The 23742-nt window shown below is 35.1% G+C and overlaps 3 protein-coding genes and 1 pseudogene across 3 annotated transcripts; 2 read left to right on the top strand and 2 right to left on the bottom strand.

Annotated features, from left to right (window-relative positions):
- Positions 1-1961: 1961 nt before the first annotated feature.
- Positions 1962-3729, top strand: LOC106300826 (RING-H2 finger protein ATL13-like). The gene has a single exon (XM_013737103.1). It carries the CDS (start codon positions 2206-2208, stop codon positions 3628-3630), a length of 1425 nt encoding a protein of 474 aa, XP_013592557.1. The 5' UTR covers positions 1962-2205; the 3' UTR covers positions 3631-3729.
- Positions 3730-6306: 2577 nt separating this feature from the next.
- LOC106344865 lies at positions 6307-7356 on the bottom strand. The gene is made up of 3 exons (XM_013784164.1): positions 7214-7356; positions 6450-6996; positions 6307-6369 (listed from the first exon to the last, which is right to left on the bottom strand). Exons 2-3 carry the CDS (start codon positions 6986-6988, stop codon positions 6312-6314), a joined length of 597 nt encoding a protein of 198 aa, XP_013639618.1. The 5' UTR covers positions 6989-6996; positions 7214-7356; the 3' UTR covers positions 6307-6311.
- Positions 7357-17184: 9828 nt separating this feature from the next.
- Positions 17185-18907, top strand: LOC106298616 (annotated as a pseudogene).
- Positions 18894-21471, bottom strand: LOC106298627 (tetraspanin-9). Its single transcript, XM_013734767.1, has 2 exons — positions 20899-21471; positions 18894-19245 (listed from the first exon to the last, which is right to left on the bottom strand). The coding sequence occupies exons 1-2, from the start codon at positions 21406-21408 to the stop codon at positions 18946-18948; spliced, it is 810 nt and encodes a 269-aa protein (XP_013590221.1). The 5' UTR covers positions 21409-21471; the 3' UTR covers positions 18894-18945.
- Between the last annotated feature and the right edge of the window lie 2271 nt (positions 21472-23742).

The following is a 23742-nucleotide window of genomic DNA, read 5'->3' as shown; positions in this document are numbered from 1 at the left end:
ATGGCTTTAGCCTTTTTCTCATCCGACACCGTTTTTGAACTATCGATGGTTTCCAAAAGCCCGTTTCCTCTCAGGTGCATCTTTGCACCCACTGCCCAGGTCATATAATTATTTCCCGTAATATCCAGGGCATTAATTTCGAGCTTTGTCAAATTCGACATGATAACTGTATTCATAGAATAATATTATAAATATAGTAAAAACGGGAATTTAAATGCATAATTTAAATGCAAAAATTAAAGACATAAAATAAAAGCATAAACTTAAATTGCATAAATTTAAATTGCAAAAATTTAAATAGCATAAATAAAATCGGGAGGCTCAGCCTACCACATGATCCGAGGAGTCATAGACTACCATATTGATCATTTTTCAAAGTCCGAGGAGACATGGTCTACCATTTTGACTTTTACTTATTTCAAGGTCCGAGGAGACTTAGTCTACAATTTTTGACTTTTTCTTTTTATTCACGGAGGCAAAGCCTACCACGTGTTTCTCTGATCGTGAAGGCATAGCCTACCATAACGATCAGTCGGGGAAGGCAGCGCCTATCATTCCGAAAAATAAACGGAGAAGGTCTAGCCTCTCACTCCGAAATAATAATAAAATTTAAATAAATTAAGTATATTGAAATACATAAATTTAAACATTACCTCGGCTGGTTTAAGAACTTTCGGATTGATAAGCCTCAGTTGGTCAGGGTCTCGTGCTGATAACGTGTTGTATAATAGTAACCGAGATAGAAGGTTTATAAGTATTATTCTATATAGTTTTATTTCTGAGTAATAAATAGAGAGAGTTGACGTGAGATGTGAGTGAGAGAGAGTTATAAGATTGATTTTTTTCCTTTTTTCATATATCTGTTATAACAAAGGAGAGCACAAAGGTATTTATAAGGAGAAGAGGTCGGTCTATTTAACCGACTACAAACTACAAGACAAAATAAGAGATAAACATTATCTCTTCAAGTAGATAATCATATTTGATATTATATTTTTAAACAAATAGTATTTTCTTTTGAACTTTTTGGGGGAAATATGTTTACTACTGGTTAAAGTGCATAAGATAGGACAAAAATTTCACCTCGAGTCATAACATAAAGGCATCGAACCTTCTCATAATGCTGATCTCTTGTTTCGTCCCTGACCAGTCTCCTTTTCAGCAGAGTTAAAAGTTAACCCACTGCCTCCAAAAAGATAATACCACTATTTGTAGACTTCTAGTAACTAGAACAGCCTTTTGAGAGATTCGTGTAAACAAATTGAAATAGGTTTTTGTGTAAAATTAAAATATAGTGTAAACAGTTTTAAGAAATGAACAAAAGGAAAAGGAAAGTGTTTTCTTCTGGTTTGACTTAATAAGTTGGACCCCACTAAATCTCGATAAACAGAGTTGCTCTCTGCTTCTCGCTTCCGTGTCCTCTTGTCCTGTTTTTCCGTTCCTGAACTTTCCATTTTTCCAAAATTTTATAAAAACAATAATGCAAGATATAAAATGTTTTCTTTTGTTAATACAAAATAAAATACAAAATAAATATATAAGTAAGTTCAATCTTGAAATGGGAATAATAGTTTGGGATTTAGTTGTCTAGCTAAAAAATAGGAGTCATGTTATATTCATGATACTATTATTTATTTATTTAATTTGTATATGAAGACAAGTAATGAACTGTTATTTTATGTATTTGAAAATACCCGTGAAGTTAGTGGTGGTGTTCTTTGTCTTGTTGATTTAAATGGGGATGCATGGGATTTGGTGAGATCACAAATATATTATTCATGGAAAATCATTTACTAATTAATTTGCTTCATTACCTCTGATTTGTTTCTTCTTTTAAACTAATCTTTGATTGACTTTGCATGTTGTCTGGAGGTTATAATCAATTAATTTTGCTTGAACTTTATAATCAATTAATTACAGTCTCGGAAAGTCTGGAGATTCAAGAGGCACCACTCTTCTTGGTGTAACTGTTAAAAAATCTTAAATGAAATTTTTCTCTCCTGTCCTCATCAATGATCCAACCTGTAATTCTCTTATTCATAACTCTCTCCATCATTTTCCTCTTACAAAACAAATCTCATAAGAAAAAAGAAAAACAGGGCAGCTCTCTCTCTCTTTCTTCCTCTGAGAGCTTCCATGTCTGAAACCAACAACAACAACAAAGCTTGACTCTTTCCCCTCAAGTCTCCTCTTTCTTGCAAACCCATGAAGTTTTCTCGGGAAAATATGAATTGGGTTTTCTCAGAAATCAAAACAACTCAGAATCTCCTCTCTCCTTCATCACTTCCCCGACCACCACCAATAACCATCCGACCAAACACAAACTCCGACTTTAACAGCAGGATCAATCCGAGCATTCTCCTGATAATCATAATCCTCTCCATCATCTTCTTCCTCTCGGGTCTCCTTCATCTCTTAGTCAGATTCCTCCTCACACCGCGTCGAAGAGACAGAGAAGATTACTTCGACAACGTCACTGCTCTTCAAGGCCAGCTTCAACAGCTTTTCCACCTCCACGACTCAGGAGTCGACCAATCCTTCATCGACACGTTACCTGTCTTCCACTACAAATCCATCATCGGTCTCAAGAACTACCCTTTCGATTGCGCGGTCTGTCTCTCTGAGTTCGAAACAGAGGACAAGCTCAGGCTTTTGCCTAAATGCAGCCACGCCTTTCACATGGATTGTATCGACACGTGGCTTCTCTCTCACTCTACTTGTCCCTTGTGCAGATCGAGTCTCCTCTCCGACCTCTCTCCTCGCCAAGATCCTCGTCCCTCTTTTCTCCTCGTCCTTGAGTCGGCCAGTGATCATAGCTCGAGAGAGATTGTTGGGGATAGAGATGGTGCAGCTTGTGTGGGTGCGAGTGGTGCTGATGATGTGCAGCCTAATGCTCATTCACGATCCAGTTCTCATCTGGGCAATGGTCTTGGATCGATCCGTGTTGATTCGGGTCGTAAAGATCAATACCAAGATGGTGAACTGGGTGGTTCGGTCGAAAAGGTTGTTCCCTTTGCAGTTAAGCTAGGGAAATTTAGGAACACAGATGTTGGAGAAGGAAGTAATATCAACAATGACATTGGTACTAGCAGCATTATAGATGAAAGGAGATGTTTTTCAATGGGATCATATGAGTATATTATGGATGAAGAAACCGCTCTTGAGGTTCATGTTTCAACCAAGAAAGTGTCAGGCAAGAACCCTCGCTTGCCTGGCCACAGGACCGCTATGTCCGAATGCGGGTTTGATCCAAGTGGGAGATTGAAGTTTAATGGGAGCGGCTCGATGAGGATCATGGAAGAAGCGACCGAGAAGAGTGTAGTCGAAAGAGAGAGCTTTTCGGTATCAAAAATTTGGCTAAGGGGTAAGAGGGAGAGTCAGGGTAAGGTTCAAGGAAAAGAAGATAGTTCATCGGTTTCTTCGTCGTCTCCGGGAAGAGCATTCTCTTTCGGGTTATCAAACCCGAAAGAGAATGCGAAAAGCGAGAACGGTTGTGAGGAAGATAATCAAAAGGTCGAAAATGCATCATCTTTGGAGGTGAAAACACCATCTTTTGCTAGGAGGACTATGCTTTGGCTTGCAGGGAGACAAAACAGGGTTGTCCATTCTTCTTCTGCTTCTGATGTCTAGTTTCTATATCTTTTTTTTTTTTTTTTTCACATTTAAATTTCTTTTTCGATTGTTATTTTGTGTTAGTCCCCATATGTTCAAAAACAGATGAATCATTGTAGAAACGTGGTGTTGAAATATAAATATTGTTAGGCATAGATTGTTAAACATTTTGGTGCGTCATGTTTTTGCAAATCTTTTCCAGTTCTTAATTATTTGGCCCAAAACAATTAATTGTCGATTAAAGCTTCCCATCTAACCAGAAAACGACACAATTAAATGTAATGAAATGATTGTATTAGTCAATTAGAGACAGAAAATAAAATTGCCAAAGATTCTAAACCATTTGAATGTTTGTTGAAGAAACCGTATAAAAGTCGCTCTATGACTATATAGTCAGCAACAACTAAATATCTTGTTAGGTTAAAAATCATACTAGCTTAGCCAGCAGCAACAAAATCTGTTCAGCAGAACAGTTACTAATATATTTTCTGTCTAATTAAAAAACAACTATAACCAATTAATCATATACGTTTCACTTGAGATACAAACGATAATTCTAAGAATCTTGAAGGAATAATCTTCTCTTTGTTTATTTGGATTTTTCTTTCTTATAGAGCATTAGATAAGAATTTGGTGTGGTGGTAAAGACAGTTGCATTGAAGTGAGGCAATTCTTCATACGACAAAAGAGTGACATTTTGATTCTTGTGATACGTTCTATATTAAAATGTGGGTGTGTATGATATACGTATATATGTTTTAATGTTGAATGAATAAGTTTCGCATTAATTGGTGAATTAATAATGGCCATGGAAGCAGTTGGCTTACATGCCCACTAGTCACTTGGTCTTTATTGCGTGACGACATATACTAGTTTTAATAACATTGGGTTATGTGCGAATAAATTCAGCTCATTTTTGAATTGAAAAGAAGAAGAAGAAGAAGAATAAGTGAACATATATTATATAGTTATATACTATAGTGTAAAAAAAAGTTATATACTATAGCCTCTTTTCAGTTTTAGTGAGATGCCTTTATTTTGTGAAAGTGAGTCTTGGTTCTTTCATTTAGTTCTCGAGTGGGTCTATATGAGATATACTATCGTCTCAAACAAATATTTACACACATGAGCCACAATATATTTTCAAATAGGGCCACAATATATTTTCAAATAGGACCATATGCCATTGCCAGTACATAGTATATTATGTATATCACATAGATCAGAACTCACTGCTCCACGTCTCTCCACAAGACGGTAAAAGGAGAAGACTACATGTCCTCGTTTTCTATGTGCGTGTGTATGGACATTTTCAGTTGGACTGGTTAACAAGAGTCCAACTGTTAACAGAATACATAAGAATCCAATCAGTGACTAACTGGGCTGCTGGGCCTAACAAGAAATACACATGTTTCTTAAAATGTGCAAGGGTAATATGATATGGACATCCAAATCTTTTTATTTAATTTTCGTCCAATACTCTATAGTGAAAATGTTACCTACACTCTAGCTGAAAAGATTTGAGCAAAGTTAAATTGAAGATTTAATTAAGAATCAAATGCATACACATATATGGAAGAATATGTATGTTTTTTGGATTTTCTCGTTGTCATTTCTTCCCTATTAATTGAGGCTGATTGATGGAACATGGAGTATGTACATAAAAGCCAAATAACTGATTCTTTCACAGGTTGAAATTGAAATTATTGTTTGTCCCGTGCTACTATCCTTTTTGAAAGCTGAAACATAACCTTTCATAACAAGTCAAATTTACTCTTATAGTGACAACTCATATGAGCTAATACCATTTCCTCTAGTAAGTTAAAATCTGATCAATTTTTTTTGCTTTAAAATCGTGGTTTGAATCTTATGTCTTATAATATTTCCAAGAAAAGCAATCGAAGCATAAAAATATACCAAAATGATATCAGTAAATTAAATGCAACCGAACTACTAGGGGTGGACGTTCGGATACCCGTTCGGGTTCGGGTCGGGTATTTCGGATTTTCGGATATTTCGGTATAGGGATAGAGAACCCGTTCGGGTATTTCTGTACTTCGGATCGGGTTCGGGTATTTTTAGTTCGTGTTCGGTTATTTTGAATCGGGTTCGGATATTTAGATTTTAAAAGAAAAAAAATTATTTTTTTCATTTTTTTGAGTTTCTTGTATTTAAAAATATAGATTTCACTTAACTGATTTTTTATTTTCATAGATTGGATGTTTAATAGGTTTGGAGATAATATTTCAATAACAAATAGATATTAATTTGGGTATTGTTTTTAAACTTTGAATGTAACTTTTGTTAATACATGAAACAAAAAGTTTGACATGCATTTTAAATAAATATCAAATCATTTTCTCCATAATTATATATATATATACTTTGATCTTAAAGTATGTGTAACATCAATATAAATATTTTTTTAAAAATAAGAGATGTAAATTAGAAATATAACGGTAAGTATATATATGTTCGGTTATCTTCGCATATCCATTCGGGTTCGGATATTATCCGTTCGGGTTCGGATATCCAATCTCTGCTAACTTAATACCCGTTCGGGTATTTTGCTACTTCGGTTCGGATTTCGGTTCGGGTTTTTCGGGTATCGGGTAAAGTGTTTCAATTAAAATCGCCATTAAGGAAATAGAAAAATTCACATAAGCGTGTATAAATTATGTTTTGTACAATACGACTTACTATAAAATTCTATCCATCCTCGATCGCAATTTCAGTTTCCCCAAATAATACGCGGTCCTATCAACCAGCAATGTACCCATCCCATCCGATCAGTATCATGCTTCACAAATTATCTCCACAGAAAAAAAAACATTTACCGTTCACTTCCGGCCTCAGCAGCATCAACAATACTCCTCATGACATTCACTTGTGTCTGAAGCGAGACAATGTAATCTAAGGTTTCTTGTATGAGCAAGACGTCATTGCTCATAAACTCTCCACCGGGGACAACGTTTCTTAATCCTTGAGTCTTTTTGTTGACGAGCTTCCTAGCTTTTGCTGCGACCTCTTCGATTGCTGATCTAGATTTCCTCCTCCTCAAGATCTTCTTGCTTCTTCTCACTATCTTTCTATGACACATAACCTTAGGCAACTTCTTGTTGATTAACGTTTCCGCTTTGATACCAGAGAGCATCTGACGTACGAGGAAATTGTCCTCGGTGGCAGTTTTCTGGATTAGGGCTCGGCTCCAACAAGTTGTTCCTCTCCTTAGAGATGCCATTGCAACGTCTGCAGAGAGCTTTATCGCTTTCCTTCTCTCGGAGACACTGGTGTTGTCTATCAAAGGACGGTATATCTGAAGGCCCATTTGCCATTTCTGTAGGAATTCTTCCTTCATTGAGCTCGTGGGTTGCATCTTAAATCCTAATCAAGTAAAATTAATTAATACTCAAAATTCTGAATAATTCTTTTCAAAAAATAAACAAATTATAAGAAAGTAATTCATCCATGTTGCCTTTATAGGTCAAAGTATGCATCAAAGGGAGACATGTAATATACATCAAATCATAATCACATGATATATATATTTATATTCCGTTTAGGGTTCCTTATCAAAATAGAAAGAGACATGAACAAATACCTTTTTTGTAGAATTTTTGTTCTTCTTCTTTTGGTTGAGTTTCAAAGATTAGTTAGAGGATATCTGCGGTCACCTCACGAGTTCTTGAAATTGACGAGAGGGAGAGGGGGAGAGAGAGAGAGACAGAGAGGTAAGGAAGAAAGGAGAAGATGGACCATTTTATTTGTTTCAAAAGGAGAGGGAAAATGGTGGGGCAATTGGAGATAGAGAAGCACATGCATGCACATGCTGTGTATGGCCCCACGTACCCTTTTGTATTACCCTATAATTTAGGAAACTTTTGTCGATTATTATTTGTTTCCGCCGAAAATTTGTGATGATATATGTTTATGCTGTTTCAAATTTTTTTTTTATCTTTGTTAATGCCGATATTTTTTGGTTAATGATAAAGTTTTTTTGACATCGTCAATGTTGTCTTTTAATTTTGAGGTATCTAGGTCCATGAAAAGGGCTAAACTAATCTCTAAATGGATATTCTGACTAATTTCTAAAAATGTGTTACAGTTCACGCATAGATTTACACTCCGAATATTTAAAAGTATGATATCATATCTGCGTGGTCACGAGATAAAGCGTAATGAAAAATCCGAGTCGCTTAATTCACCAGAATCATCTACCATTAGACCACCAAACCTCGTGGTGTTAAGTTTATTAATAAGAAAAAGTGGCTAATATATAGTGCACAAACAGTCGAGCAGCTCTCCCCCCGCTTGGAATTGTCTCATCTCCACTAGTTCTCTGGCTCTTGTGGAATTTCTGGACAACAAGAAATAAGCTTGTGTTTGAAGGAAAAGCTTTTCAGGTGGAATATATCATCTCAAAGGCAGTCGCTGAAGCTCGAGCTTGGGAGGACGCCAACTTGGGAAAGAAAAAGGCGCAGAAAAAGGGTCCCCAGGAAATAGTAGAAGTCAGCATTCTTTTTCTTGTTGGATCGATGGGGCTTGGCAGGAATCCTCAAAAACAGGAGGAATGGGATGGATCATCGAGAACGAAGAAGGCGCAGTTCTTTGTCGCGGTTCTTCAAACAGGACATATGTTGGCTCAGCGCTTATAGCAGAAGCACTAGCTATGCGAGATGCTCTCAAGCAGGCCAAAGACTTACTCTTACCAAGCATCCACATTTACTCGGACTCTCAGGTCCTCATCTCTACCCTTTGTGAAGGGCCGGATTTGAATGAGATCGCATGTATCCTTACCGATATAAGAAACCTTACCACTCTCTTCTGTCCAATTTTCTATTCTTTTGTTCCTCGGTTAGAAAATTCTCAAACGGACTCTTTGGCAAGAGCAAGCCTAGCTCGTTTAGTTATATAGTAATGTAATATGGATTTGGGTTAATTAAATGGAAGCTTATGTTTGACAAAAAAAAAATATAGTGCACAAACAGAAATTCGTAGTAGTTCTCCAATGTCGTAGATTGAGGCATCCATCCATGTTTATATATATACACTTACGTCGGTTAACTCTTTTATTTATAAATTATTAAGATCCGTCCATCATAACAAATTAAATAAAATGCGCAAACAAATATAATGTTACAAGACTAGTAATATTATCCATGTTAAAGTTCAAAAAATATTATCCATGAATTAAATGTATTTATATTCTTTAACTAGTTAATTAACGAGCTTATAGTGAATTTATAGCTGAAACTATTGTAACTTAGCCCTTTTTCAAAAAAAAAAAACTATTATTGTAACTTATTCTAAAAAGAATTGTATTGCTTTGGTGATTTTGACGTCTTATTATAGTGATTAAATAATTTGTGTATTATAGATTAATAATCTCTGCATAAATAAAAAGGAAAAATTGAAAACTTTATGCTGCAACTGCACCAGCCCGTGTTATACGGTGAATCACTTCTTCATATTTTCTTGAAATAGTGATCAATTCACTTACTATGTATCAGTGGCGGAGCCACATTGTATGAGAAGGGGGCATTTGCCCCCAACAACTTTTTAAAATTTCATGTAAATTACTGAATAAATTAATACGCCCCCATTGTTTTGATCAAATATACGTTTGATCCATTGACTAATTTTACTCGTGCCCCCAACAAAAAAATTATCTGCCTCCGCCCCTGCTATGTATCAAATATAAACGTATATATATTAACATCACCACATTATCTGTGCTTGCTACAACTTTTTATAAATATACAACAAAGAAAATCAATGGTTTTAGTGGTGAAACGTGGCGACCCGCAAACTTTGGGAAAGCCTGGTCGAAAAGAGAAAAAAAGCAATAATAATTTAAAGATATATATATAACCAAATCGGTTTATTATTTGGGCAATTCAATCTAGAAAACGAAAAAAATGATTTGATAGACGCTGTACAACGTTACACATGAATGATATTGATATTGATGGATGTACATTCATAAAATTTGCAGTAATATACCATTATCAAAGTATAAGTTTTCTCCAACAAAATACATCGAACGTGGATCGTGGACGCGAGAATTTCTTATCCAATGGACCTCCGCAATTTACGGAAACCTTTCCACAATCATTCTCCGAACTCTACACGCCCACCATCTCATGTCGTCACCATCTAATCTAATCTGATTTTATTTGATTTAAATATTATCGTACAGGCAAATATATACGAGAAATTGTTTTACAGCACCGTTAACGCAAGTCTTAAACTGGGTATCTTAGGTTATTTATGATTTTAAAAAAAGAAAAAATAGATAAAACAGAAGACACGTCTCTTAATTAAGGGAAGCAAGCGACGTCTCTTGTGAGACATGTGTCCACAAATGGGAGAGGTTTGGTTCAACCCGATCGTTCTCTGCTTTCTCTCTCTGGAATCTTCTCCTCGCGGCTTCTCTCCACTCTGTGTCTGCTCTCCTCGGCGCCGTCTCCGTCGGTGGATCTCGTCGGCGACCTCTCCTATCACCTCTCTCTCCTCAACTCAAGTCTCCAGTCATGGAAGTTATCTCTCACACAACATGAAGGGACTCTTTTCCTTGTTCTAACTTCTAATTCGAAACACTAGAGATGTAATTGTGATTTCCATGGACCTAATGGATCAAAAACTTGATCTTTTTCTTCTAAATAATTCTGTAAACATTTCATTTGATTTCATAAGTTTCGATGGATCATCAGTGTGTTATTGTGGAAAGAATGATGTAGAATCGATTGATTAAAACTCTGATACTCATAACTTGAAGTGTATAACTTTTAAGTAGTTTCTAAATTAGTTATCGATTGATGAAGATTTTGAAGCTCTCTGCTTCAATCTAGAGATATGGTTACAAAGTAAGAGACTTGTTTTGTTAGTAATGGAGTTTGGTTTTGTGGGTGACGTTTTAGGTGTCAATGGACGAGTGTATAAACTTGCGTTTGGTCCTTTGTTGTCATCTCTGATCCTATTGTAGCAAGGCATGTCCTCAGAGAAAGAGCTTTTTCTTATGACAAGGTACCAGAATCATTTGTTTTTTTTTGTTTTCTTTTTGTACCATCAATTAAGTTCCTTTGTGTTTGCTTTAGGGAGTTCTTTCTGAGATCTTAGAGCCCATCATGGGGAACCTGTTAACACGACAGAATTATATCTTGGTAGAAGAGCAACTCTCTTTTTCCCTGGCTGTTAACACAATTAAGTTCCTCTGTTTTCTCTTCTTGTTTCATTCTGGTTAATAACATTTCCACACACGAAAACTATATTTGTGCAGGCAAATCATGGTTCTAGGATTTGATGATAAATTCATAAGGACTTGGAATTATTATTTTGATTATTGCGCAGCTGGTTTCAAGACTCTTACCCTTGGAAATTACCAGGTAACATAGTCGACAAAAGCTATGTTTCTTAATTCCTATTCTGTGAGATTTTGAGCAGCATTTAACTTCCTTATATAAACAATTACAATTACAATACATGTGGTTTTCACGTCTAGGGAACAGTTATACTGCATGCGACGAGGGAAGAGGAACAAGCTTCGTCTGGAACGTTGAGATGGCATGAATCAGGGAAGAGCTTTAAGGAAGAACATCTAGTAAGCTTGTACAGTCCTGAGTATTAGCAAGCAAAGGTAAAACTGATAACTTAACTTCGTTTAGACTGAATGAAAAGATCATCCATCATCATCTTATCTATCTCTAGTGGGAGAACAATCTAGAGCCTTTGTGTATACATGGATCAAGTTCATTTTTGGGGGAATGCGCCGTTCACATTCATATTTTTGTTTTTTACTTCATAGTTTTTGTTGCCTAACTAGGCTTAGGATTATAATCACTTTGTGCATAACATTTTCAACTTTCCTTTTGGCTTTGGAATAAATTTTTGTAAAAATGTTTTTATTTTTTTAAGAACCTCTAAATAAGAGATTCCCATCGGAGCATAAAAGTGTTTGTGTCTCTTAATTAGGTCTCTTAAGTAACATTTAATATTTAAAAATTATTAAGAAACCCAAAATGAGTTTTTGGGTTAATGATGCTCTTATATCCTTTAACTTAACGTTCGGATGCACAAACATACATATTCAAAAATAAAACACACTGGCGTTACAGAAAAAAACACACACTGAAACGACGTTGTGAAGGTGAAAGGGGGCAGTGGCGGAGCCAGCTTGGAGCATGCGGGTCAGTTACATGTGTATTTCTTTGAAAATTTGGGAAAATAGTGCAAAACTTAGTTAATTAAAAACCCTTTTCCAAAAAAAAAAACTTAGTTAATTAACCCATATATTATATGTTGATTATGAATTGACCCTCCTAACTAAAGGTAATACAGAGAAACGATTTCTGAAAATACTTTTATTATCTTTGCTTAACCTTTACATTATTTCCTTACATCATATATAAAGACATGGGGAATGATCTGGACGTAAGCCAGCTATGACTTCAGTAGCTGGCAACGGTCAAAGCAACATACTTGTTATGCAAACGTAAGGACTGCTTTGCCGTACTCTTTGCGCAGCTCATAGGTGCTCTCTAGGTGCTCTGTTTGATACCGCTGAGGTTTTGTCTTGTTTCTGATTGGGCTTCATAATGGGTTTGGGTTGATAATCTTGTGGGTCAAGTGTCCTTTATTGGGCCACACTAATACCCCCGCGCAAACTCGTGGTGGGGGAACACACAACACCGAGTTTGGATCGCAGGTGATAATAGGAAGCTTGTGGTAAGGACTTCGTGAATATATCAGCAAGTTAAGAGGTTGCAGGAACATGTTTCACGATCAGAGTTCCTTTGGCAACTTGTTCCCGAGCATAATGATAATGCGTTGTGAAGTGCTTGGATTTATTGTGAAGCACGGGATTAGCCGTTAGATGAACAACAAACAGATTGTCACAGTATGCTTCTGTCGGCTTCAGTTGTTGATACCCAAGCTCCTTCAAGAGAACTGAAATCCAAGAAAGCTCCGCAGCAGTATCAGAAAGATATCGATATTCAGCTTCGGTTGATGATCTTGAAACTGAATCCTGTCTCTTTGCTGACCAAGATATGAGGTTTGCGCCTATAAGTGTGCATAAACCTCCCGTAGACCTCCTTGTTTCACCGCAACCTGCCCAGTCACTATCACAGAATGCCTTGAGAGAAGAATCCAAATCTGAATAAAAGTGCAGACCCATGTTAATGGTGCCTTTGATGTACCGGAGTACTATCTTCAGAATATAGAAATCAGCCATCGTTGGTTTGTGCGTACGTTGGCACACCAAGGTAACAGCAAACTGGAGATCCGGACGCGTCAGAGTGAGATATTGAAGCTTGCCCGCTAAGCTTCGAAAGTATGTAGGATCACTGAAGTATTCATCTTGATGAGGCACTCTATCAAGTTGCAGCGGTAAGGGAGTAGGCATAAGAGCACAATCAAGCATCCCAACTGTTTCTAGCAAGTCAGACACATACTTTTCTTGATTGAGGAATAGTCCTGTTGGTGTATATTGCACTTGAACACCGAGAAAGTAGCTTAATGGACCCATATCCTTCATGCAGAACTCTTTACTGAGAGACTCAAGCAACTTCTTCAACATCAACGAGTCATTTCCTGTCAAGATCATATCGTCCACATATAGGAGAAGGAAGATTTGAGTTCTACCATGACGATAGATGAATAAAGATGGGTCCTTAACACTACAGATGAACCCAAAATCCAGCAGAAACGAGCTGAACTTATCAAACCAAGCACGAGGAACTTGTTTTAAGCCATAGATCGCCTTGTGTAGTAGACAGACATGATCTGGATACTCCTTACTTACAAACCCTGGAGGCTGTCTCATATAAACCACTTCAGTCAAATCTCCATGCAAGAAAGCATTTTTGACGTCAAGTTGCTTGATGTCCCACTTGTGGACTGTTGTTGTATGAAGAACCATTCTGACTGTTGTTGTTCGCACAACTGGACTATAAGTATAGGAAATCAACACCCTCTTCTTGTTCATTTCCTTTCGCTACTAGTCTTGATCGAAGCCTTCCCACAATACCATCTGCATTCAATTTTGTCTTATGTACCCATCTGCATCCTAGGACATGAGTATCTTTCAGTCTTGGGACCAGACTCCATGTTCCTGTCTCCTTACACATATCAATTTCCTCACCCATTGAAGCATTCCAGCCAGGGTGTCGAAGAGCTTCAGCTACTGTCATTGGTTCTTTAGGTACTCCTTTGACAGTGTGAAGTACATAACGAGGATTTGGTCTACGAATTCCAACTTCTCCTCTTGTGACCATCTGATGTGAGTTTTCAGCTTGAGCTTGAACCGGTTCCTGAAATGGAGCTTGTTGATTATCTGGAGAAGGGAGAGGAGGGAAATCTTCTTCAACATAAAGAAACGGCACTAGAGCCGGCAAGTTAGCTTCCAGTTGATGATTTTGAGGTTGTTGGTGACGTTTTCCAGAGAGAACTGGTTCTTTTCCTGAGCTTTCTGCTTCTGTAAGAATAGGCTCAGAAGAATCATTACAACCTTTGTACCAAGCAGAGAGTAGAGGTGTGCTAGCTTGAGGGAGAAGATGCTTGTAGACATCAGCGTATGGGAATCTGTTTTCATCAAACACAACATGACGGCTGATATATACTCGGCCAGTTGGAGGATGAAGACATCGATATCCCTTGTATTTCTCTGTATATCCAACAAACACGCAGAAAATACTCTTTGGATCAATTTTGTTTTGACCATATGGTCTCAGATAGGGATAACACCCACAACCAAATACTCTTAATGCTGTGTAGACCAGCTCTACTCCATTTAGTTTCTGATAAGGGGTTGTTGTTTTGTCATGCACTGAAGTAGGAAGTAGATTCGTCAGGAAGTTGGCTGTAATGCTTCCACCCAGAGATTATGAGGAAGACGAGCTTCAAATAGCATTGACCTTCCCAGTTCTAACAGATGTCGATGCTTCCGTTCCGCAAGACCGTTCTGTTGAGGAGTGTGTGGACAAGGCATGTAACGTTTGATGCCACATTCTGAGAAATGCTTCAAGAACTGACTGTTAACGAATTCACCTCCACCATCACTCTGAAAAATTTGTATTTTCTGTCCAAACTGAGTCTTAATCAAACTTTGAAAAGCTTTGAATACAGTGAAAACATCAGACTTGAGCTTAAGAGGATATAACCACACAAATCTTGAGAAATTGTCAATGAAAATGACATGATATCTGAAACCTTGAACATAAGTTACAGGAACATGACCCTATACATCACAATGAATCCTTTCAAGTGGTTTCTGAGACTCAAAAGTAGAACTAGAGACTTTCCTAACTGACATGACTCACACATAGTTTTCAAGACTTTATTAACTGAAATAGCTTGAGATGTAGATAAAAGTTGAAGAACTTGTCGATGAGGATGCCCCAACCTCTTATGCCATATCACATCACTCGCACACTGCTGTCTTGATGAGTAAAACTCAAGAATTCTCTAGCCGATACAAGCCTTCACGTTTGCTTCCTCGACTGAGAAGCTGCTGACTTTTTTTGTCCTTACGTTTGATAATCTTGTGGGTCAAGTGTCCTTTGTTGGGCCACTCTAATACTAACATATTCCCTTAGCTTGGCCACTGGGGGAGGGGCAACGTTCTTGCACGCACGCGTCCACCGCAAATGCATGTGCACACATGGAGGGACCCTTGTCCACCAGGGACTGACGGACCCATTCAGTTCTGTTCACTCTCTCACTAAATAAGATTGTTTTTGTATTCGAACATTTCTTTTAATATAACTGTTTCTCTTTTAATATATAGTTGGATAATGCTTTGGGTATAATCTAGAATCAACAAACATAATCTCCTTTTAATGTCCCCTTAAATCAAGGGAATATTAGCAGGGGCTTCTGCCGTACGCTTCCGAGGACAAGTAAAAACTCTCCCTCCCTGATTACTTAAATTAGTTGTTTATAGGTGAAGTTTGAAAGGTCAAAAAGCTTAATTGATACTTGACTATGAAGCTATACATTTTAAGCAACAAAATGATGCCATTATATACATGTAATCATAAGTTATATATGTAAACTGGTGAACTGACACATGAATGTTTACAATGGTCGTAGAGCATGTTAAAAACAAGCTTTTAGAGCTGAACCTTAATGATAATTATTGAGATTTAAAACTAGTAAACGTTATTAAGCGACATTGAAGGTGTGGGATGTCTTCATTTACGAATCTTTTCTTGTTAAGGGAAGCTAACAAAAAGGTTGACTTGGGGTCGTTTACCCAAGTCATCTGAAATTTATGAGACCGTTAGACATATGGTAATTGTATGGTAATGTAACAATTTTGAGACGGTTATCATACCATGCATATATATGACCTGCAAATATTATTATATATGGGCCTAGTTAACTGATTGCTTCCATGTGCAAACTTTTGTTAGTGATCAAGGCTTCAGACCTCACAAGTCCCCTTTTCACATGCTGTGTATTTTAATATGATTATCCCATCGACTGGAGAAGGTTGGGTCTTCATTTAGTCCATCTTTTTTTTGGTCGAATATTTATTCTATCTATTAGAGAGGTTGTTAGTAATACATGTGATCATTATATTAGTTTTAAAAATTGTTTGCATCTCTTAAACATAGTCTAATGGCAATGTATTCGAATTTCAGATCAGGTTGAAATTCAAAAATCTATATCTATACTATATAATTTTTGATAAACAAAAAATATTCCTGTAATTTTTAAACTCGGGTCAAAATCTATATTCACTAGTAACAACTTTACATGTTTTTCTCGCAGTTTCAAGTTAATTAGGAAAAACAAAAATTTAGAGTTATATGAGGTCATAGACCAGATTGAAATGAGATTAGTGTTGCTCTTATGCAATTTCACCAAATTTGACAAAATGAAGGTTGTGAAAATATAATTAAAGAATGGCCAGTTGGAAATATATCTTCCACGATAAATATTGTACTTAAATATTAATTTAATTCATTTTTAGATCCGTGGAAGCAGATATTGTTATTAGAGAGATCTAAATAAGCGCCTGCACTTTGGCACGACTATAACAATTGATCAAACAGAAACAATAAAAAACAAGAAATTAGTGATAACTCATGGACTCGACTCACTCGTCTGCACTATCCTAAAACTACGTCAGGAAAAAGCTGTCATGTTAAGATGATCGGATCTCTTGTACTAAGACTTAGTTTAACCTCGGAAGATTATTTAAGATTCAAACCAAGAAAACCATAAAACACATTGTTGCCGTGACAAAAACTTAGAAACCAGAAACAAATTGAACCAATTTTTTACCAAAAAAAAAATTGAACCAAAGTTCGATTGTAAACTTATGTACAAGTTCAATTTTAACACGAGTTAATACACGGTAAACTAGCTGAGCTGGTTTAGTCTCGTCTAAGGTCTGTTCACTAGACAAAGAAGTACGTATTGTCGAACGAATCGTTTTGGTATAATAATATGCTCTTAGCATCTAATCTATTATATTGGATGATTATAGTTATATAATTAGCAAGATAGTCCTAGTAGTGTATACTTCATGACATAAACATCTAAAGAGAGAGAGAGAGAGAGGAGATGGGGAAGGTAGAGGAGTATAAGCCGGTGATGGCGATGATTGGGCTGCAACTCTGTTACGCAGGAGTGACTCTTTCTTCGAGAGCTACTTTGGTTCATGGAACAAGCCCTCGAGTTTTTATCCTCTATAGGCAAGCCTTGGCCACCATTTGCATCTTCCCATTTCTCTACTTCTCAAGGTTACAAAACTCTCATATCTATCTCTATATCCGGATATGAATTTGTAACTAGTTCTTGCTAATTCGTATGTGTATGTCTTTTTGGATTTTAGGCGAAAATCGAAGATATCTTCTTTGGATCTAAAGAGCTTTTCGTTAATATTCATGGTCTCGCTTATAGGGTAAGTGTATTTAGTGTTTTATTTCTTAAGACCTTTAATTTGATGAATCTTGGACTCTTTTTTTTTTGTTGTTGTTGCAGCATTACAATCAATCAGAATCTGTATTTTGAAGGTCTTTACTTAGCTTCGTCGTCGATGGGAAGTGCCATGGGTAACATCAACCCTGCTGTCACCTTCCTAATATCATTTCTCGTCGGGTATATACATAACTACATTTATACATCTCTTTTTTTTGAGAAACAAGATTCATTTGTAACTACTTACTGCTGATCTTTAGATATGAGAAGGTGAATATTAAGAATATCAGAGGCTTAGCGAAGATAGCAGGGACGGTCTTATGTGAACTAGGAGCGATCTCCATGACTCTGCTTCGTGGACCAAAGATTCTCAACTCAGAATCTGATTTCTCCATAGCGAAATCGTTGCTAGGAGATGTTAAGGACCAGAACATGTGACTGATTGGCTGTTTGTTCTTGTTCTCTAGCAATCTCTGCTGGTCTTTTTGGCTTACACTTCAGGTAAACTTCAGTGAGATCATTACTTTTGTCCTTGGTAATGTTTCTTGCTTTACAAGAAAGTGAACTTTTTTTCAACAACACCCTAGGTTCCAATCTCTGCCTACTACCCAGATCACCTCTCTTTATCTGCATGGATGTGTTTGTTGGGAAGTGGGAACGATACAATGTGCAGTCGTCACTTTCTTCCTTGAGAAAGACCCAAACGCTTGGATTCTCCATTCTTTTTCCGAGTTTGCTACATGTCTCTACGCTGTACGTACATAAAACATTCTCCAGTTATATTTTCTTTCACTTTCAGCAGTCTATTAATCATAATATTAACATAAACTGATCAGCTCTAGTTGTGAAATGCGATTGTTAGGGAGTTGTAGCGTCAGCGCTTTCTTTTACCGTCCAAGCTTGGGTTGTATCCAAAAGAGGCCCTTTGTTCTCTTCAATGTTTAACCCACTCTGTACAGTCATTGTCACAATCTTGGCTTCTCTGTTCCTCCAAGAAGAGATTTTCACCGGAAGGTAAATAATAATTTTTCCTTAATATAAGTTTACTACAGTCAATAAACATCATCATTATATTTTTTTCATCCTTTTTAGCTTAATCGGAGGATTGTGTGTGATAATGGGACTTTACATTGTACTCTGGGGTAAAGCAAAAGATGCCATGACGAATCAAGAACAGAGGGACAATAAAAACAACTCAGAAGTAAAGATTCATATCGAAGATTCTTCAAACACAACAAACTGTAATAAAGATTTAGAGAATCCCCTTCTGTCCAAACATAAATCAACTGAAGAAATCCAAAACATCAACAACTAAACTGATTCAAGAATATTTTATTTCTTCTGATTCTAGAATTATTTGAAAGATTTTTACTCTAATAAAACGAAAAATCAAACTCCCAGTCTTTAGAACGACGCATAATTATTTTTGTCTTTCATGTTGTTTCTGACGGCGCAACATGCCATAGCATAGACAATCATGAGGACTACAATGAAGATGATGTTGACAATAGCAACTACTTTCCATGAGGTCTTGAGGTTGTCGATAAAACCGGCCTTGCATGCTTGGCAATCGTAGCAGAGCTTATTGTTATCGTTGTCCCAAGTGTTGCAATCTGGGTTCTTATATGTTCCTGATGTTTTGTTCCAAGTTGTTGGGCTTATGTAGGTGAAGTTACAGTCATTAGAGGGCTTGCAGCAACCAGACTGTAAACACAACAAAAGCAAATAAATAAAAACAATCATAATAATATTAACTAGATTTTGATCCGCGCAACCGCGCGGATGTTTGTTTTCACTTTTCTATACATAAATTATTGTTTTTAAACATTAGTGGTATATACTTCTAACGTTAATCATATACTTAAATGTTTATATAACTATTTTAAATACAATAATTTTATAATTTACATGTTATAATTAATCAATTGTTTAAAACCGTATGTATTTTCAGTTCTGATTAAAAAGAAATACAGCTTTGAAACACGGGTCAAAATTTAGCATAGATTAAATACAAAATAATTTTCAAATATTTTTTCTCATGAATATATTAATTTGCTTAATAACTAAATGCAAATACAATAAGATAAATTATTTTAACATGATCATGACTATAAAGTAGATAAAATATGATATTATTTACTTATTTTTAAATTTATAAACGATAACTTAAAATACGTTAAATTATTGTCAAAATATTTTTACACAGATTTATTAGAATTTTTAAAATATAATATATAAATATATATTATATTTAAAATGAAAATATTTTATGATTAAAGTAGTTACAAAGATTTTATATTATAAGCTTTAAAGAAATACATGTTAATTTTTATACATGTATTATATAGTTTACTAATGTTAACACATCTTACCAACGTATTAGATTTTATTTTTGAACATAAATATTTTATACTTATGAAAACAAAATATATAAAATTTATAAATTTAATACAATTTTATTATATTTAGCTCAATATAATAATTTTTTTTTAATATGATTGATTATGATTATATAATATATGAAATATTACAGAATTTTTTATTTTTCATTTTATAAATGATTACTGAATTTATTAATGTATAATAATATTTCAAACTAATTTCAAAATTAGTGAAAATATTTAAATATAATTTCAAAAATGAAGATCTTGTAAAAATCTTTTAAAACAGATTTTTTAGAATTTTAAAATAAATATACTTATATTTAAAATGAAAAGATATCAAAAGATATTATGATTAAAGTATTTTAAAGATTCTATGTATTATTAGTCTCAATAAAATACATTTAATAAGATATCTAAGTGATGGTCCAAATTAAAAAAAAAAATCACACATGAAAGAAGTCATGACTTCTATTTTAATATATAAGATATTATTAAAATCAAGATTCATATACATTCTAATAAGGGAAAGCCATTGTGATTTGTTTTAATGTTTAGATATTCTTTTCTAACTCAATAGATTGGGAAAGGAGGACTGAAATCCACAAATTAGAATTTTAAAATATTAAGTTGAAAATCCCTAAAAGGATAAAATCTTTTTTACCCATCGATTCAGATTCTAGTCAAATTGGCCTAAAACAACTCATAATTATTACCTCAAGACTGTTAAGAGAACCAGTCAAATTCAATCAATTATTATTATTAAAAAGTTTAGATTCATTGTAACCAATGATCAATAAACACTTTGTGAATAAACCAAAAAAATTAGAGAATAGTATAATGAGAAGATGATTCATGACGAAGAAGAAAGGATCGTCAGAGTAAAACCCTAAAAAATACAAGTTCTTTACATATCTCTGAAATGATCGAACCTTTCTAATCAGATTAGCGTTACTGAATTTTCAAAAATGGTTACCTCAAGAGAATTGAGATCCTTCTTGGAGAATGCAGAAGCATTACGATATATATCAGAGAAGATCTCCAAGCGATTACAGAACTTGTCATCGTAAAGACAGCTTCTGATGTTTTTCCAATGATGATTGTCGTTCACACGCTTCTGCAACCACTCAGAGTAGTCACCGAGTCTATATTCCTTGTAAGCCTTTCCGGGGATAGTTTCACCAGAGCCTTTATTAGTGACGAGAAAGGCGAATATGGTGAAACAAAAGACGATGACGATCAACAAGAACATCACGCAGAGGTAAAACCATAGGAGCCACGTAACTCTGCAGCAAGATCCCACGACTCCTGCGATTGCGACAACCATGAGGAAAGCGCCGAGAGCGATCATGGGTTTGTCGAGAAGCCTCTCGCACTGCGTATTGCCATGAAGGCTGAGCCAGATCCCGCTGGAGAGAATGGGAATCGATAAGAGGAAGACGAAGAAGTTGAGTATGCCTACGAGGCTGTTACTGCAACGAACCATGTTGTGATGTTTGGTGATGGAGAAAAATAGATGTAATCAGCATGGAACAAAATAAGATTTATATAGTGAAAGTGAAACGCGTGGAGGAAGGTAAGAAGATTTGTCAAGAAATTTTCTTATGTGACTACACGACAAATATGCAATGTAATCTTCTGTATATGACAGGTAGAATCGTCTGTAATATTTCTCATAGTTATAATAACATTATTATCCAGCTTTAAAAAAAAATCCACTGTATATTAAAAGAAAAACATTATAACTTTTGAACCATGACACGTGTCATCACGAGAATCAATTTCAAAATTCTTAGAAAAATAAATTGGTTTATCTAAACATATTGTATACTTTTTATTAAACTAATCATATAATTAATTATTGATATAAAACTATCTAAACTATTAAACCAGAAGTACAAAATAGTAATTAGTCCTGAGTTTTTCTAAATAATTACAAGGGAATGCCAACGAAGAAAACACAATAGTTTTACAGTTTCTTTAACCCATTTCCTATACCAAATAAACGTTAACCAATCTCGTCGGTACAATGGAGTGTTATACACCGTCGTTTTATAACTTGACAAAACCAGCAAACTTAAATCGACATAACCAGTTTTTTTTCGACAGAGAGAGAATGATAGCTAAGTTTTTTTAATCCGATTTTGATGATTTTGATCGGATTCCTTTCCGTTTAATCGGATTATCATGTTCCATCGCGAATTCCGTTTTTCGTCTTACCGATGTTCTCTTCTACTTTTGCATCTCTTTACAACTACTCGATCTTTAAAGGATCACGATTTTCTTTGATTATGCTTGATTGAGATTGATTATACATGGATGTAAATCTTCACTTTCGGGTCTGATGTGAATCTCGGATTTGAGTGTAAGTTTTCCCATGTTGATCAAATCGAGATGTTAGGGATCGACATGGTAATTCTTGCTTCAGAAAAGTAGATTAGGGGTCTTCGATGGCGTCTCTAAATCCAGTGACATTTAGTAAAGGAGGTGGGGTTGATGTTCACTGCTGTTTTCTGGAGCTCTAAGCAATTGAAGATTGGTGATTGTAACCATAGAAGATGACCGGAGGGCAAAGACGTTCACCGGCGACCCACAATTCTTTTTTGGGCAATTCATCTTCTTTCATCAGAAGTCACGTGTGAAATTTATTTTGCAATAGTACATGTGTTTTGTTTGTAGAATCATCCTTGCTCACGTGTTTGAGATTTTTTTGGGCTGTATGTCATCAATCTTTATGTACTAAGTTTTTGGGCTTTAAAAATTTAATGAAAACAGATTGACGAAAAAAAACCGGTAAGGAGATAACTTTGTATTTTCCTAAATCAAATAACATTCAGAATAATTTACCTATTTTTATGCAAGCATCGTAACTAATCTTGACAATCTAAAATATGACCACAAATCACTATAAACTGAAAATTCGTTTGAATCAAACAGAAGTGAATTAAATACATAATATTCTTCATTACTATAAAGTGATTTATGCAATACTTTATAAGGGTTGGCATTCGGGTGTCAAATCAAATTTGGTTCCAATCTATTCGGGTTTCGAAATTAAAAATCCTGGCCCATTCAGATACTTATAAAATTTTGTTTGGCTTCTATTCGGATTTTTGCGGGTTCGAATAACCCATTTAAATTATTTTTAAAAAATTTAAATGCATAATATACTTTAAATTTATAAACTTAACATATAAATTGGTCTGACTTGAATATTTGAATAGACAAACAATAATTATTTTAAATATTTTTGGTATTTTGAGTATTTTTCAGCTATTTTATACATTTATTTTTGAGTATTTGTATATATTCTCAAGTATTTTAGACAACTTTAAATATCTAATATATTTTGGATATTTTTATATATTACATCTAAATTAATTAATATATTTAGGTATATAATTCTATTTTGGATTCTGGTACTCGAAATACTTCAGTTCAGGTCAGGTTCGGTTCCGTTTCTCTAGAAACCAAAATTTTATGTTCAGATATTTAACCAAATTAGGTTCGGATTCGTAACATGTTAGATTGTTCTTCGGACTCCGTTTCTTACATAACCCTACTTTATATAATCTAGCTAAGCAATAATAATTTTCATAACCATATAATTTAAACTATTATATTAAATTAGTTTTTTTCCAAAAAAATACAATTTTGGTTTGGGCCTTTATAATAGATGAGGGTTTTTTTGCAAAAGTGACTCAAAACTTGGAGTCAAACATAAAACTAACATTTTCTTTTGACTCTTTTTTTTTTGAGATTTTAACCCCACACCTGCATTTTATCTACGAAAATGCCATTAACATTTTTTTTTTTTTTT

Source organism: Brassica oleracea, chromosome C1 (assembly GCF_000695525.1).
Source record: "Brassica oleracea var. oleracea cultivar TO1000 chromosome C1, BOL, whole genome shotgun sequence".
Taxonomy (NCBI): Eukaryota; Viridiplantae; Streptophyta; class Magnoliopsida; order Brassicales; family Brassicaceae; genus Brassica; species Brassica oleracea.
The sequence above is the reverse complement of the archived record's forward strand: the minus strand, read 5'-3'. Positions and strand labels throughout refer to the sequence as shown.